This window comes from Mobula birostris, chromosome 20, assembly GCF_030028105.1.
Source record: "Mobula birostris isolate sMobBir1 chromosome 20, sMobBir1.hap1, whole genome shotgun sequence".
Classification (NCBI taxonomy): domain Eukaryota; kingdom Metazoa; phylum Chordata; class Chondrichthyes; order Myliobatiformes; family Myliobatidae; genus Mobula; species Mobula birostris.
Genome location: NC_092389.1, coordinates 40,103,073 through 40,116,053, shown reverse-complemented (window position 1 = coordinate 40,116,053; position 12,981 = coordinate 40,103,073). Strand labels below are relative to the sequence as shown.

General features: G+C 43.1%; 1 protein-coding gene across 2 annotated transcripts in view; it reads right to left on the bottom strand.

Moving 5' to 3' along the window:
* LOC140185149 (uncharacterized) overlaps positions 1–12,981 on the bottom strand; it is a 252,545-nt gene that overhangs the window by 21,523 nt on the left and 218,041 nt on the right. For both annotated transcript variants that reach the window (XM_072238527.1, XM_072238528.1), the window contains 3 exons: positions 4,684–4,787; positions 3,131–3,218; positions 1,427–2,160 (listed from right to left, as the gene is read on the bottom strand). In XM_072238527.1, the coding sequence (XP_072094628.1) occupies positions 1,427–2,160; positions 3,131–3,218; positions 4,684–4,787 (926 nt within the window). The remainder of the gene's footprint in view (positions 1–1,426; positions 2,161–3,130; positions 3,219–4,683; positions 4,788–12,981) is intronic.

Sequence of the window (12,981 nt, the reverse complement as noted above, 5' to 3'; positions counted from 1 at the left end):
AACTTTTGACTGTATCTTGGACAATGATAAACTGGTTCTGACACCAAAAAATCATAACTTCTTTCTATTCTTTCTCACCTGACAGACACTCTAATTATAAAACAATAATTTGTTGTTTCAAAGCTAATTACTATCACAAGTGAGAACTTGCATCTCTCCTGAGAAGACTGAAGTCATGGGTACATTCCTGAAGATTGAGGTGGACCTGTATGTCATAACGCCATAACACATAGGAACAGGCAGTTAGGCCATTTGGCCCATCGAGTCTGCTCTGCCATTCAATCATGGCTGTTCCTTTTTTCTTCTCCTTAACCCCATTCCCAGCCTTCTGCCCCATACCCTTTGATGCTGTGTCTCATCAAGAACCTATCAATCTCTGCCTTAAATACACCCAATGACCTGGCCTCCACAGCTGCATGTGGAAACAAATTCCATAAATTCACCAACCTCTGTCAAAAGAAATTTCTCCACATCTCTGTTTAAATGGACACCCCTCTATCCTGAGGCTGTGCCCTCTTGTCCTAGACTCCTCCACCATGGGAAACATCCTTTCCACATCTACTCTGTCTCGGCCTTTCAACATTCGAAAGGTTTCAATGAGATGCCCCCTCATCCTTCTGAATCCCAACGAGTACAGACCCAAATCCATCAAACATTCCTCGTATAATAATCTTTTCATTCCCAGAAGCATCCTTGTGTACCTTTTCTGAACCCTTTCCAATGGCAGCACATCTTTTCTTAGATGAGACGCCCAAAACTGTTCACAATACTCAAAGTGAGACCTCACCAGTGCTTCAGCATCATATCCTTGCTCTTGTATTCAAGCCTTCTTGAAATGAACGCTAACATTCATCACTCAATCCGATCTCCCAAACTCCCATCACTGTGCAGGTGTAGAGGTACAGATTTCCCACACAGCCTCTCTGTTCTTTCATCTTTGTGGGGTCAAAGCCCCGGAAGCCCCTACTTTACAGCTCGAAGAACATCTTTATCTGAAGAGAACTTCCGCAGTTCAACATGGGAGCTACACTGCTCATCTTAATGTCAACGATTACACTGCCAAGACCCAGTGACAACATTTCTGCTGATCAGAAGCTGGAAGGTTCAAAGCAGATGTTGGTTTATTTGCCTCTTGGTTAAAAACTTGCTTTTCAACACTATTTTTTTTGTTTTAAGACATACACTCCGGTAACATCCCCTTCCGCCCAATGAGCTTGCGCTGCCCAATTACACCCATATGACCCGCAATCTTTGGAGTGTGGGATGAAACCCACACAGTCACAGCAAGAACGTACAGACTGTTTATAGACAGTGGTGGAATTTCACCTGGGTTGCTGTCGCTGTAATGGCATTGTGCTAACCGCTATATCACCTTGCCGCCGTAGGCAAGACATTGTTTTTAATGCTTTTGAAAAATACAACTTACTTGCTTATTGTAGGAAATTTGAAGAAAAGCTGTTTCATTACGGTGTGATAGGACGACTGTGGTTCATCGGTCTGTGCACTGTTGGCACACGCTCCAACTAACGGCCCCGGGGCCCGTAAAACCTGCAGATTATTACCAGACTGTATAATTGGCTGTGCAGGCGGCAAATGGTTGAAGTGTTTGTTAAAGGGATTAATCTGGGTACTGTAAGTCTCAAATGGATTGCTCTGTAGATTCCCAGACACATGAGATGTCTGTAAGCCAGAGAGGGAAATATCTGGATTTGCTTCAGCTGAGGGATTTGTCATTTCCAAACCTCCAGCAGCAAGCTGAAGTGATTCATCATGAAACTGGTTTTGGTCAGTAGGCACCCTAAATTCCAGTTCAGAGTCAGACCAGCCGCAATCCGTGAGTGGAATGTGTTGCATCGCTGGAGGATTTGTGTAGTTGGGTGGCCAAGCCAAAGGTATGTAGGCATCTTTTGCTGTCCTCGGTAATGTTTTGGCATTAATGCCACGAGTTCTGGATCCTGGTGAAAACCATCCAGCTTCAGCAGAGGCAGATGCCCCAGCAAATCCGACATTCTTCCTCATTTCAGCCCTTGTCGGAGATGGTGACGATCCCTGCCGAATTTTAAAATCGTTGACGCCTCTGAACTGAGGTGCTATCAATTCACTGGAGTCTGTGTTAGGTACACCATCAGAATATTCTGATTCCTGTGGCGAAGAGGCAGCCTAGGCAAAATATAGTTATTAGTAACACAAAAGATTCTGCAGACACTGGAAAGCCAGAGCAACACACACAAAATGCTGGATGAACTCAGCAGGCCAGGCAGCATCTCTGGAGAGGAACAAATAATCAATGTTTCAGGCTGAGACCATTCAACAGGACCTCTATTATAATCATTAGCAATCCTATGTCGAATCCACATCGCTTGGGGCGTTTTAACTCAGATATATCTTATCGCGATGAATTGATTGAGTACCCAAGTTAGCACTGACCTGCTAAGCTCAAAGATGAAGGAATTAGTGATTTTAGAGTTAATACTGATTGTGGCAGTGGGGGCGAGGGGCGAGGAGCTCAGTGGGTCGCTGGGAGAATTGTGGAGAATTTCTGAGAGATAGAGCAGTCGGTACCCAGAATGAGCTGCCAGAGGGTAGGAAAGAAGGCAAAAAAGGCCAAAGGATCACAGAATCCCATGCAAATGATCAGGCCATTCAGCCATCACCTAAAGCAAAAAAGGTGCCTTCCTGAGCTAGTTTCACTTTGTGTTTCTCTCTCTAAAACCCTGAGTTTGTCCAATTGTCTTTTCAACATTGTAATTATACTGTACCTGCCTCTACCACTTGCTCCAGGGGTTTGCTTACTCCTCTGTGAGAAAACTTGTTTCTCTGGTCAACTACGCCGTGAATGGTCAAGCCGGCTATGAAAGGAGGAGGTTTGGGCATGGGGCACGCAACCCTATCTTGTAAAAACCTAGCCTACGGAAACTCCAAAGACCTCAATGCAGGGAGAAGGAGGTCACACCCGAGGACAAGTTGAAGGACTGGCACAGGACAGAAGATTCTGCTGAGTTGTTGTCAGTGCCTACGCCCCAGCAAGGATTATGGATTTAAGTAAGAAGACTGAGGCAAACACACAATTTTTCCATTGTTATGGTAAAACTCAAAATGCTAAATAAATGAAAAAAAAAGACCAGCTCACCTGGATCAGATTAATTTGCCCTTGAATTCCTTTCATTTGTCTCTCCCACATGTCATGGCTAGCGATGACTTCTGGTGAATTTGCATTCCTGTAAAGGTGCATTCAGACAGTTTACTCTCAATGTAATAGTCATAACAGTTTACCAGAAGGGAAGGAGTATCACTCTTGCCACAAGTATTGGCCAAAAAGCCAAGTGTGATTGAGTATGACTTAAGTGTGAATGTTTTCTGGGCAACAACATGAGAAATATTTCAACAGATAACATTAGGTAGGAAATGAACTTTTCCTATTGATAGCCATTCAGTTAACTGTATCGTTCCGCTGACGTTCAATCAGTATTTAACACTTGATCTCAGCTGAGTTCTTGCTGGTTATAATATTCAAAGACACCGCAACTGGAATTGATCTCAGAATAAAGCAAACATACAAAACTATACAGCTTAGTTTTCAAACTGCTTGATACCTGATTCATGCTCATAAAAGACCATTAAATGTTTTCAAGTTTAATTGTTATAAATTGTTGAAGATTTTATTTAGAAGTTGCAATCACAAAACTGCTACAAAATAAGGGGTCTATGGCATAAAAAGGTTGGTATCCTTGCTATCCAATTAGGGATTAATTTTCTGTAAAAGAAATGCAGGGATTGCTGCAATCTCTGAGGTCACATATTGCAGGCGGACATGATCGCTGACGCTGTAAAGCGTTATTCACTATTTGTCCTGTAATAGAGGGAGAGTAGAGGACACTGGTTGCCACCGAAATTATTAGTTATCAACGCAATCTGTTTAAATTGCCTTTTCAATATTTTAATTTTTCCAACAATTTTATTGGTTTTCAATGTGGCTGACAAAACTGTTTTTGATAAGTTTGCTGCATTGGGATTAGAGATCACTGATCTCTAATTAGAGATAAAGCATTACGCTAAATGCTACACTATCGTGCAGTTGTATTTATAATTATACAACTGTGGGAGGAACACCCAGGAGGAAACACATGTGGTCACTGGGAGAATGTACAAAACTCCTTGCAGACTGCAGCAGGAACCGCTGGTGCTATAAAGGAATTGTGCTATGCTACTTGTGCTACGAGTAAACTTAGCAGATGCACCTACTACAACGTAGCAATAACTGAACTTTAAATATACTTCACTGGCAGGGAAGTGCTGTGCACCGTCACAAAGTCATAACTGTCAGGCTAATTTTTGTACTGCATACAGATTGCAATTGTTGCCTTTTCAGCAGGATGAGAACATTCACTGAGGGACACCACCATTGTGCAATTATATTCACAAATATTTCCCTTGGATTGCTTTCTCATGTTCCAAATGGTGTTAAGTAAGATTAATTAAGACGTCAGAGGTTAAGAGGCAAAGGCAGGAGAGGGATAATGAAACGACCAAGCGGACACAATGGTCTGGATGGCCTAGTTCTACTTCTACGTCTTATGGTATTTTCAATTCCAAAACCACAGGAATTAGCCCAAAAGCCACAGGACAGTAAGAGCTGACTAACACGGGGACACTATAAGCTGTGAAGTCTACAATGAAACTTACCGAGTTTTCAGTGTTGAAAAGAACTTCACATTGTCCACAGCCTCCTGATGCTGGCGATTGAGAAAATACAACTTTGTGTATTTCTTCCATTCCTGTATTTGAGACTGTAGCAAGAAATTTAAAGAGTATACAGATGTAAATGTTAGCACTTTCAATTTTTAAACAATATATCAGCAATAACTGATTGAGGTCCTTTGTTGGTCAGAGTTGACCATGTGTTGTGTCCTAGGTGTCCACATGATACACAGCCCCAGGCAGTTAATATGGAGAGCAAGCCGTTGCCCATGTAGCAGGCTCCCTCTCTCCAAGCCTCTGATGAACCTAAATGAACAACAAAGACCGATACAGTTTGGCAAGAGTTGCCAGTCAGTGTTGAACTCAATGTAGGACTGCTTTAAGGACTCCAGCTCCGGATTTTTTCCTCGTTTACTCCCAAAGTCTTATCCTTGAGTGGGTATAGGCACAAGGCAGCGGAGGTTTGAGATCAGAGTTTCCCTTCTGCTTGCTGAGCTGCCAACCACAGCTTGCATGCCCCATCTGCCCGAAGCAACTGGTTTTCAGGCACCAGTAACCTGTGTGGATCCATTTCAGTGCTGGGTCCATTGTTATTTGTCATCTATATCAATGATCTGGATGATAATGTGGTAAATTGGATCAGCAAATTTACTGACGATACAAAGATTGGAGGTTAGACAGTGAGGAAGGTTTTCAGAGCCTGCAGAGGGACTTGGACCAGCTGGAAAAATGGGCTGTGAAATGGCAGATGGAGTTTAATACAGACAAGTGTGAGGTATTGCACGTTGGAAGGACAAACCAACGTAGAACATACAGGGTTAATGGTAAGGCACTGAGGAGTGCAGTGGAACAGAGGGATCTGGGAATACAGATACAAAATTCCCTTAAAGTGGCGTCACAGGTAGATACGGTCGTAAAGAGAGCTTTTGGTACATTGGCCTTTATTAATCAAAGTATTGAGTATAAGAGCTGGAATCTTATGATGAGGTTGTATAAGGCATTGGTGAGGCTGAATCTGGAGTATTGTGTTCAGTTCTGGTCACCAAATTACAGGAAGGATATAAATAAGGTTGAAAGAGTGCAGAGAAGGTTTACAAGGATGTTGCCGGGACTTGAGAAACTCAGTTACAGAGAAAGGTTGAATAGGTTAGGACTTTATTCCCTGGAGCGTAGAAGAATGAGGGGAGATTTGATAGAGGTATATAAAATTATGATGGGTATAGCTAGAGTGAATGCAAGCAGGCTTTTTCCACTGAGGCAAGGGGAGAAAAAAACCAGAGGACATGGGTTAAGGGTGAGGGGGGGAAAGTTTAAAGGGAACATTGGGGGCGGGGGCTTCTTCACACAGAGAGTGGTGGGAGTATGGAATGAGCTGCCAGATGAGGTGGTAAATGCGGGTTCTTTATTAACATTTAAGAATAAATTGGACAGATACATGGATGGGAGGCGTATGGAGGGATATGGTCCGTGTGCAAGTCTAGGCAGAAAATGGTTTGGCACAGCCAAGAAGGGCCAAAAGGCCTGTTTCTGTGCTGTAGTTTCTATGGTTCCTATGGTTCTATGGTCTTTGTCTCTTCTCCTGTCAGTAGAAATGGTTCCACTAGACTTTGTAGCTAAGCCACATGTGAAGGCCAGGAACTGGACTTGGTTGTCAGAGGCTATTTGAGATGCACGCCATTGGGAGAATTTAACAGGTAGTGGAAGCTTATCCCCGCTATCACCCCAACTATGACAATCTTATGGAACCAATAACTGATTATTGGTTATCTACCGATACTTATCCAGATATCAATTTAAACATCTAAGGCAAACCCCATGGGTGAAAAAATACTGTGTTCAGAATGAAAGTTACAATTGAAGTGATATATCAGTTGTATTGGAAATGTCTCCACAACTCCCTTGTATTCTGGAAATACAGGTTATGCTCCAACTTTATAAGAAAAATTTGGTCAGAGCTCAGCTGGAGTACTGTGTGCAGTTCTAGTCATCGGACTAGAGGAAGGATGCCCGATTCAGAATCCCTGCCATGTCATGAAATTTATAGTTATAATACTATAAATTACATTAAGAAATATGTAAACAGTGCATAAAGAGAGCAAAATGGTGAGGCCATGTTCATGGACGCTTGGAAATCTTATAGTACTGGAGAGGGTTCAGAGAGGATTCACTGTTGTCCACAGGATGGAGAATTTCAGTTCTTTCTCTAGTGTGGAGGAATATAAAATTATGAGCGGTACAGACAAGAAATCCTTCTCCTTATCAGAGGTGAATAACACCAGAAGACAATGCTGGTGTAAGGAGCTACGAGATTTAGAAGGGATCAGAGGGAGACCTTTTTCTACATAAAGAGTGGCAAGTACAGTGGTGCTAGAAAGTTTGTGAACACTGCAGAATTTTTTCTATTTCTCCATAAATATGACCTAAAATGTGATCAGATCTTCACACAAGTCCTCAAACTGGATAAAGCGAACCCAATTAAATCAATAACATAAAAACATTATACTTGTTCATTTATTGATTGAGAAAAATAATCCCATATTACATGCAGGTGTCCCGATCAATGATGAGATTGGAGATGTGGGTTGTAGAGGTGCCCTGCCCGATAAAATAAGACACAGGTTAAAAAAGAAAAAGGGTGATAGGGTAAAAGAACCATGAATGTACAAAGGATGTAGAAAATCTACTTAAGAAGAAAAGAAAAGCTTATGAAAGGTTCAACAAACAAGGCACCATGAGAGTTCTAGAAAGTTACAAGGGTGCCACCACGGAGCCCAAGAGTGAAAGTAAGAGAGCTAGAAAGGGCCGTCAGAAGCTCGTGGCGAGCAGGATTAAAGAAAACATCAAGGCATTCTACAAGTATGCAAAGAGCAAGAAGATGAGCTATGTGAGAATAGGATCAATCAGAAGCGAAGGTGGAAACGTGTGCCTGGAGTCGGAGGAGGTAGCGGAGGTACTTAATGAATACTTTGCTTCAGTATTCACCAGGGAAAAAGACCTTGGCAATTGTGGGGATGACTTACAGTGGACTGAAACACTTAAGCATATAGACATTAAGAAGGAGGATGTGCTGGAGTTCTTGAAAGGCATTAAGTTAGATAAGTCACCGAGACCCAATGAGATAAATCCCTGGCTACTGTGGGAAGCGAGGGAGGAGATTGCTGAGCCTCTAGTGATGATCTTTGCATCATCAATGCGGACGGGAGAGGTTCCAGAGGACTGGAGGGTTGCGGATGTTGTCTCCTTGTTCAAAAAGGGAGTAGAGATAACCCAGGAAATTATAGACCAGTGAGTCTAACTTCAGTGGTGCACAAGTTGTTGGAGAAGATCCTGAGAGGCAGGATTTATGAGCGTTTGGAGAGACATAATCTGATTACGGATAGTCAGCATGGCTTTGTCAAGGACAGGTCATGCCTTATAACCTGATTGAATTCTTTGAGGATGTAACAAAACACATTGATGAAGGCAGAGCAGTGGATGTAGTGTATATGGATTTCAGTAAGGCACTTGATAAGGTTCCCCATGCCAGGCTCATTCAGAAAGCATTGGATCCAGAATTGGCTTGCCCACAGAAGGCAAAGAGTGGTTTTAGATGGTTCGTATTCTGCATGGGGGTTGGTGACCAGTGGTGTTCTGCAGGGATCTGTACTGGGACCCTCCTCTTTGCGATTTTTATAGATTTCCTGGATGAGGAAGTAGAAGAGTGGGTCAGTAAGTTTGCTGATGAAACAAAAGTTGGGGGTGTTGTGGATAGTCTGGAGGGTTGTCAGAGGTTACAGCAAATCATTGATAGGATGCAGAACTGGGCTAAGAAATGGCAGATTTCAGTAGGCCAAATTTGAAGACAGAATATAATATTGACAGCAAGACTCTTGGCAGTGTGCAGGATCAGCGAGATCTTGGGGTCCATGTCCATAGGACACTCAAAGCTGCTGTGCAGGTTGACAGTGTTGTTAAGGTGGTGTGCTGGCCTTCATCAATCGTGGGATTGAGTTCAAGAGCTGTGAGGTAATGTTATAGCTATATAAGACCTTGGTCAGACCCCATTTGGAGTACTGTGTTCATTTCTGGTCACCTCACTACAGGAAGGATGTGGAAACTATAGAAAGGGTGCAGAGGAGATTTACAAGGATGTTGCCTGGATTGGGGAGCATGCCTCATGAGCATAGGTTGAGTGAACTCAGCCTTTTCTCCTTGGAGCAACAGAGGATGAAGGTGACCTGATAGAGGTGTATAAGATGATATGGGGCACTGATCGTGTGGATAGTCAGAGGCTTTTCCCCACGGCTGAAATAGATAACACGAGTGGGCATAGTTTTAAGGTGCTTGGAAGTGGGTACAAAGGGGATGTCAGAGGTAAGTTTTTCACACAGAGAGTGGTGGGTGTGTGGAATGCACTGCTGGCAATGGTGGTGGAAGTGGATACAACAGGGTCTTTTAAGAGACTTTTAGATAGATACATGGAGCTTAGAAAATAGAGGAACACTGAGGAGCAGATAAGCAGGCAGATTTTAGAATGGTGCAGGAAATACAGGGTTGTAGTTATGGGTGATTTCAACTTCCCTCATACTGACTGGCACCTCCTGACTGCAAGGGGGATAGATGGGGCTGAATTTGTCAGGTGTGTTCAAGAAGGATTCCTGACACAGTATGTGGACCGGCCGATGAGATGAGAGGCCATACTGGATCTAGTTCTGGGTAATGAACCTGGTCAGGTGGCAGACCTCTTGGTGGGGGAGCATTTTGGTGAGAGTGACCACAACTCCCTTAGCTTCAGCATAGCTATGGAAAAAGATAAAAACAGACAAAATGGGAAAGTGTTTAACTGGGAAAGGGCTAACTATGAAGGGATGAGGCAGGAACTAGCGCGAATAAATTGGAAACAGATGTTCAAGGGTGAAAGCACAGAAGTAATGTGGAGGAAGTTTAGGGACCACTTGTGCTGGGTTCAGGATAGTTTTGTCCCACTGAGACAAGGAAAAAATGGTAGGAAAAGGGAACTGTGGCTGACGAAACACGTGAGGCAACTCGTCAAGAGGAAGAAGGAAGCATACGTTAGATATAAGAAGCAGGAAGCAAGAGGGGCTCATGAGAAATATAGGGTAGCCAGGAAGGAGCTTAAGAAAGGACTTAGGAGAGCTCGAACGGGGCATGAGAAGGCCTTGGCATGTAGGATTAAGGAGAACCCCAAGGTGTTCTATGCGTACGTGAAGAACAGAAGGATGACAAGAATGAAGGTGAGGCCGCCAAAGGACAAAGAAGGCAACATGTACCTGGAGGCGGAGGAGGTTGGGGAGGTCCTAAATCAATACTTTGCTTCAGTATTCACAAGTGAAAAGGACCTTGACCAGGGTGAGGTTGAAAATAGAACAGGCCTGTGTGCTGGACAATGTGGAGATTAAGGAAGAAGTAGTGTTGATCTTCTTAAAAACATCAAGATTGATGTTTTTATATCAAGTCCCCAGGGCTGGATGTGATATACCCCAGGTTGCTGTGGGAAGTGAGAGAAGAGATCGCTGGAGCAGTAGCTATGATCTTTGAATCCTCTTTGGCTGCAGGGGAGGTGCCGGAGGATTGGAGAATGGCAAATGTAGTTCCCTTGTTTAAAAAAGGTAATAGGGAGAACCCTGGGAACTATACACCAGTGAGTCTTACGTCAGTGGTCTGCAAACTATTGGAAAGGATTCTTAAGGATAGGATCTACGAGCACTTGGAGAAGTACAGTCTACTCAAGGATGGTCAACATGGCTTTGTGAAGTACGTGCCTCACGAGCCTAATTGAGTTTTTTGAAGAGGTAACAAAAGAAATTGATGAGGGTAGGCGGTAGATGTGGTCTACATGGATTTTAGCAAGGCATTTGACAAGGTCCCCCATGAGAGACTCATCCAGAAAGTCATGGGATCAGTGGAACCTTGGCTGTTTGGATAAAAAAAAAACTGGCTTACAGGAAGAAAGCAGAGGGTAGTAGTGGAAGGAAAGTATTCTGCCTGGAGGTCGGTGACTAGTAGAGTGCCGCAAGGATCTGTCCTGGGACCCCTGCTCTTTGTGATTTTTATAAATGACCTGGATGAAGAGGTGGAAGGATGGGTGAGTAAGTTTGCGGATGACACGAAGATAGGAGGAGTTGTGGATGGAGCTGTAGGTTGTCAAAGGTTACAAGGGGATATAGACAGGATGCAAAGTTGGGCAGATAAGTGGCAGATAGAGTTCAATCCGGGTAAGTGTGTGGTAATGCATTTTGGAAGGACAAACCAGAAGGCTGAGTACAGGGTTAATGGTCGGTTACTTAAGAGTACGGATGAACATGGAGTTCAAATCCATACATCTCTCAAGGTCGCTGCACAGGTTGATAGGATAGTTAAGAAGGCCTATGGGATGCTAGGCTTCACTAATAGGGGGATTGATTTCAAGAGCAGAGAGATCATGTTGCAACTCTACAAATCTCTGGTGAGACCACACTTAAGAGTATTGTGTTCAGTTCTGGTCACTTCATTATAGGAAGGATGTGGAAGTTATGGAGAGGGTGCAGAGGAGATTTACCAGGATGTTGCCTGGATTGGAAAACAAGTCTTGTGAGGCAAGGTTAGCAGAGCTGGGACTTTTCTCTTTGGAGCATAGAAGGATGAGAGGGAACTTGATAGAGGTCTACAAGATTATGAGAGGCATAGATAGGGTGGATAGCCAGTACCTGTTTCCCAGGACACGAACAGCAAACACCAGAGGGCATATGTACAAAGTTAAGGGTGGGAAGTTTAGGGGAGACATCAGGGTAAGTTTTTTTTACACAGAGGGTTGTGGGTGCCTGGAATGACTTGCCAGGGATGGTGGTGGAGGCTAAAACATTAGGGGTATTTAAGAGCCTCTTGAACAGGCACATGGATGAAAGGAAAATAGAGGGTTACGGGGTAGTATGGGTTTAATACTTTTTTAAAAAGTAATATATGGGTCGGCACAACATCGAGAGCCAAAGGGCCTGTACTGTGCTGTAGTATTCTAGTGTCTAGTGTTCTAGAGTCTAGGGGTATGCAGTAGGGAAATTCTGTTGATTTCTAGAGTAGGTTACATGGTCGGCACAACATTGTGGGTCGAAGGGTCTGTAATGTGCTGTAGATTTTCTGTTTCTACGTTATTGACAGAGCCTGCTCTTCTCAAGAAAGATCTGTTTATGTACACCATGCCTCAATCAGAACAACTTTCAGAGGACCTTAGAAGAATAATTGTACAGATGCATCAGCTGGAAAGGGCTACAAAAGGATTTCTAAAGACCTGAGCGTTGATCAGTCCACAGTAAGAGAAATTGTCTACAACCGGAGGAATACCGTTGCTACTCTCTGGACACCCTGCAAAGTTCACACCGAGCACAATGTGCAATGATAAAGGAGGTGAAAAACAACACAACAGGGTAACAACAAAAGACCTGCAGAAATCTCCAGAACTTGCAAAAGTCTCTGTTCATGTGTCCACTATGAGAAAGACACTGCACAAGAATGGTGTTCATGAAAGGTCACCACAGAGGAAACCACTGGTCACCAAAAAAAAAAATTGCTGCCTGTCTCAAGTTTTCAGAAGTCCATCTGGATGTTGAACAACACTTCTGGGACAATGTTCTGTGGACAAATGATACAAAAGTTGAACTTTTTGGCAGAAATGCACATTGCTATGTTTGAAGGGAAAAGGGCACTGCAAACCAACACATGGTGATTTATGTGATTTTGTGGTTGCCCAAAAATCAGTGATCTGACAGAGCAGCATATCCAACCGACAGGTATGCTATGAAAAGGACTGAAATCCTGCATTACTGCTTTCTCAGGGCTATGGTCCAAAGGATTTGTTAGCAGGAGCACACCTTTAAGTACATGGACAAAGTATTCAGAGTAGGATTGGTGGAAGCCCATAGTAACAGCGGAGATACATTGGAACGGCTACATTTGAAAGATTAAGGAGGGATTTTTTTCTGTTGAAGCAAAACTACAATCATATATGAATTAAGGTAATTACAGAAATAAAAATGACATTCTGCAAGAAATTGCTCAACAAATCTGAGGTCAGCTCTCCAAGCATTACAATCATTTCAATATTTTAATTGCTGAAAATAGATCTAAACATAATTCATAATATATAAATTATATAGTAACACATACAAAATGCTGGAGGAACTCAGCAAGTTGGGCAGTATATATGGAAAAGAATAAACAGCTGACGTTTTGGGTCCAGACCCTTCATGAGGACTGAAAAGTGGAGTGCTTATTTCCCTGCATAGATGCTGTCTGACCTGCTGAATTCCT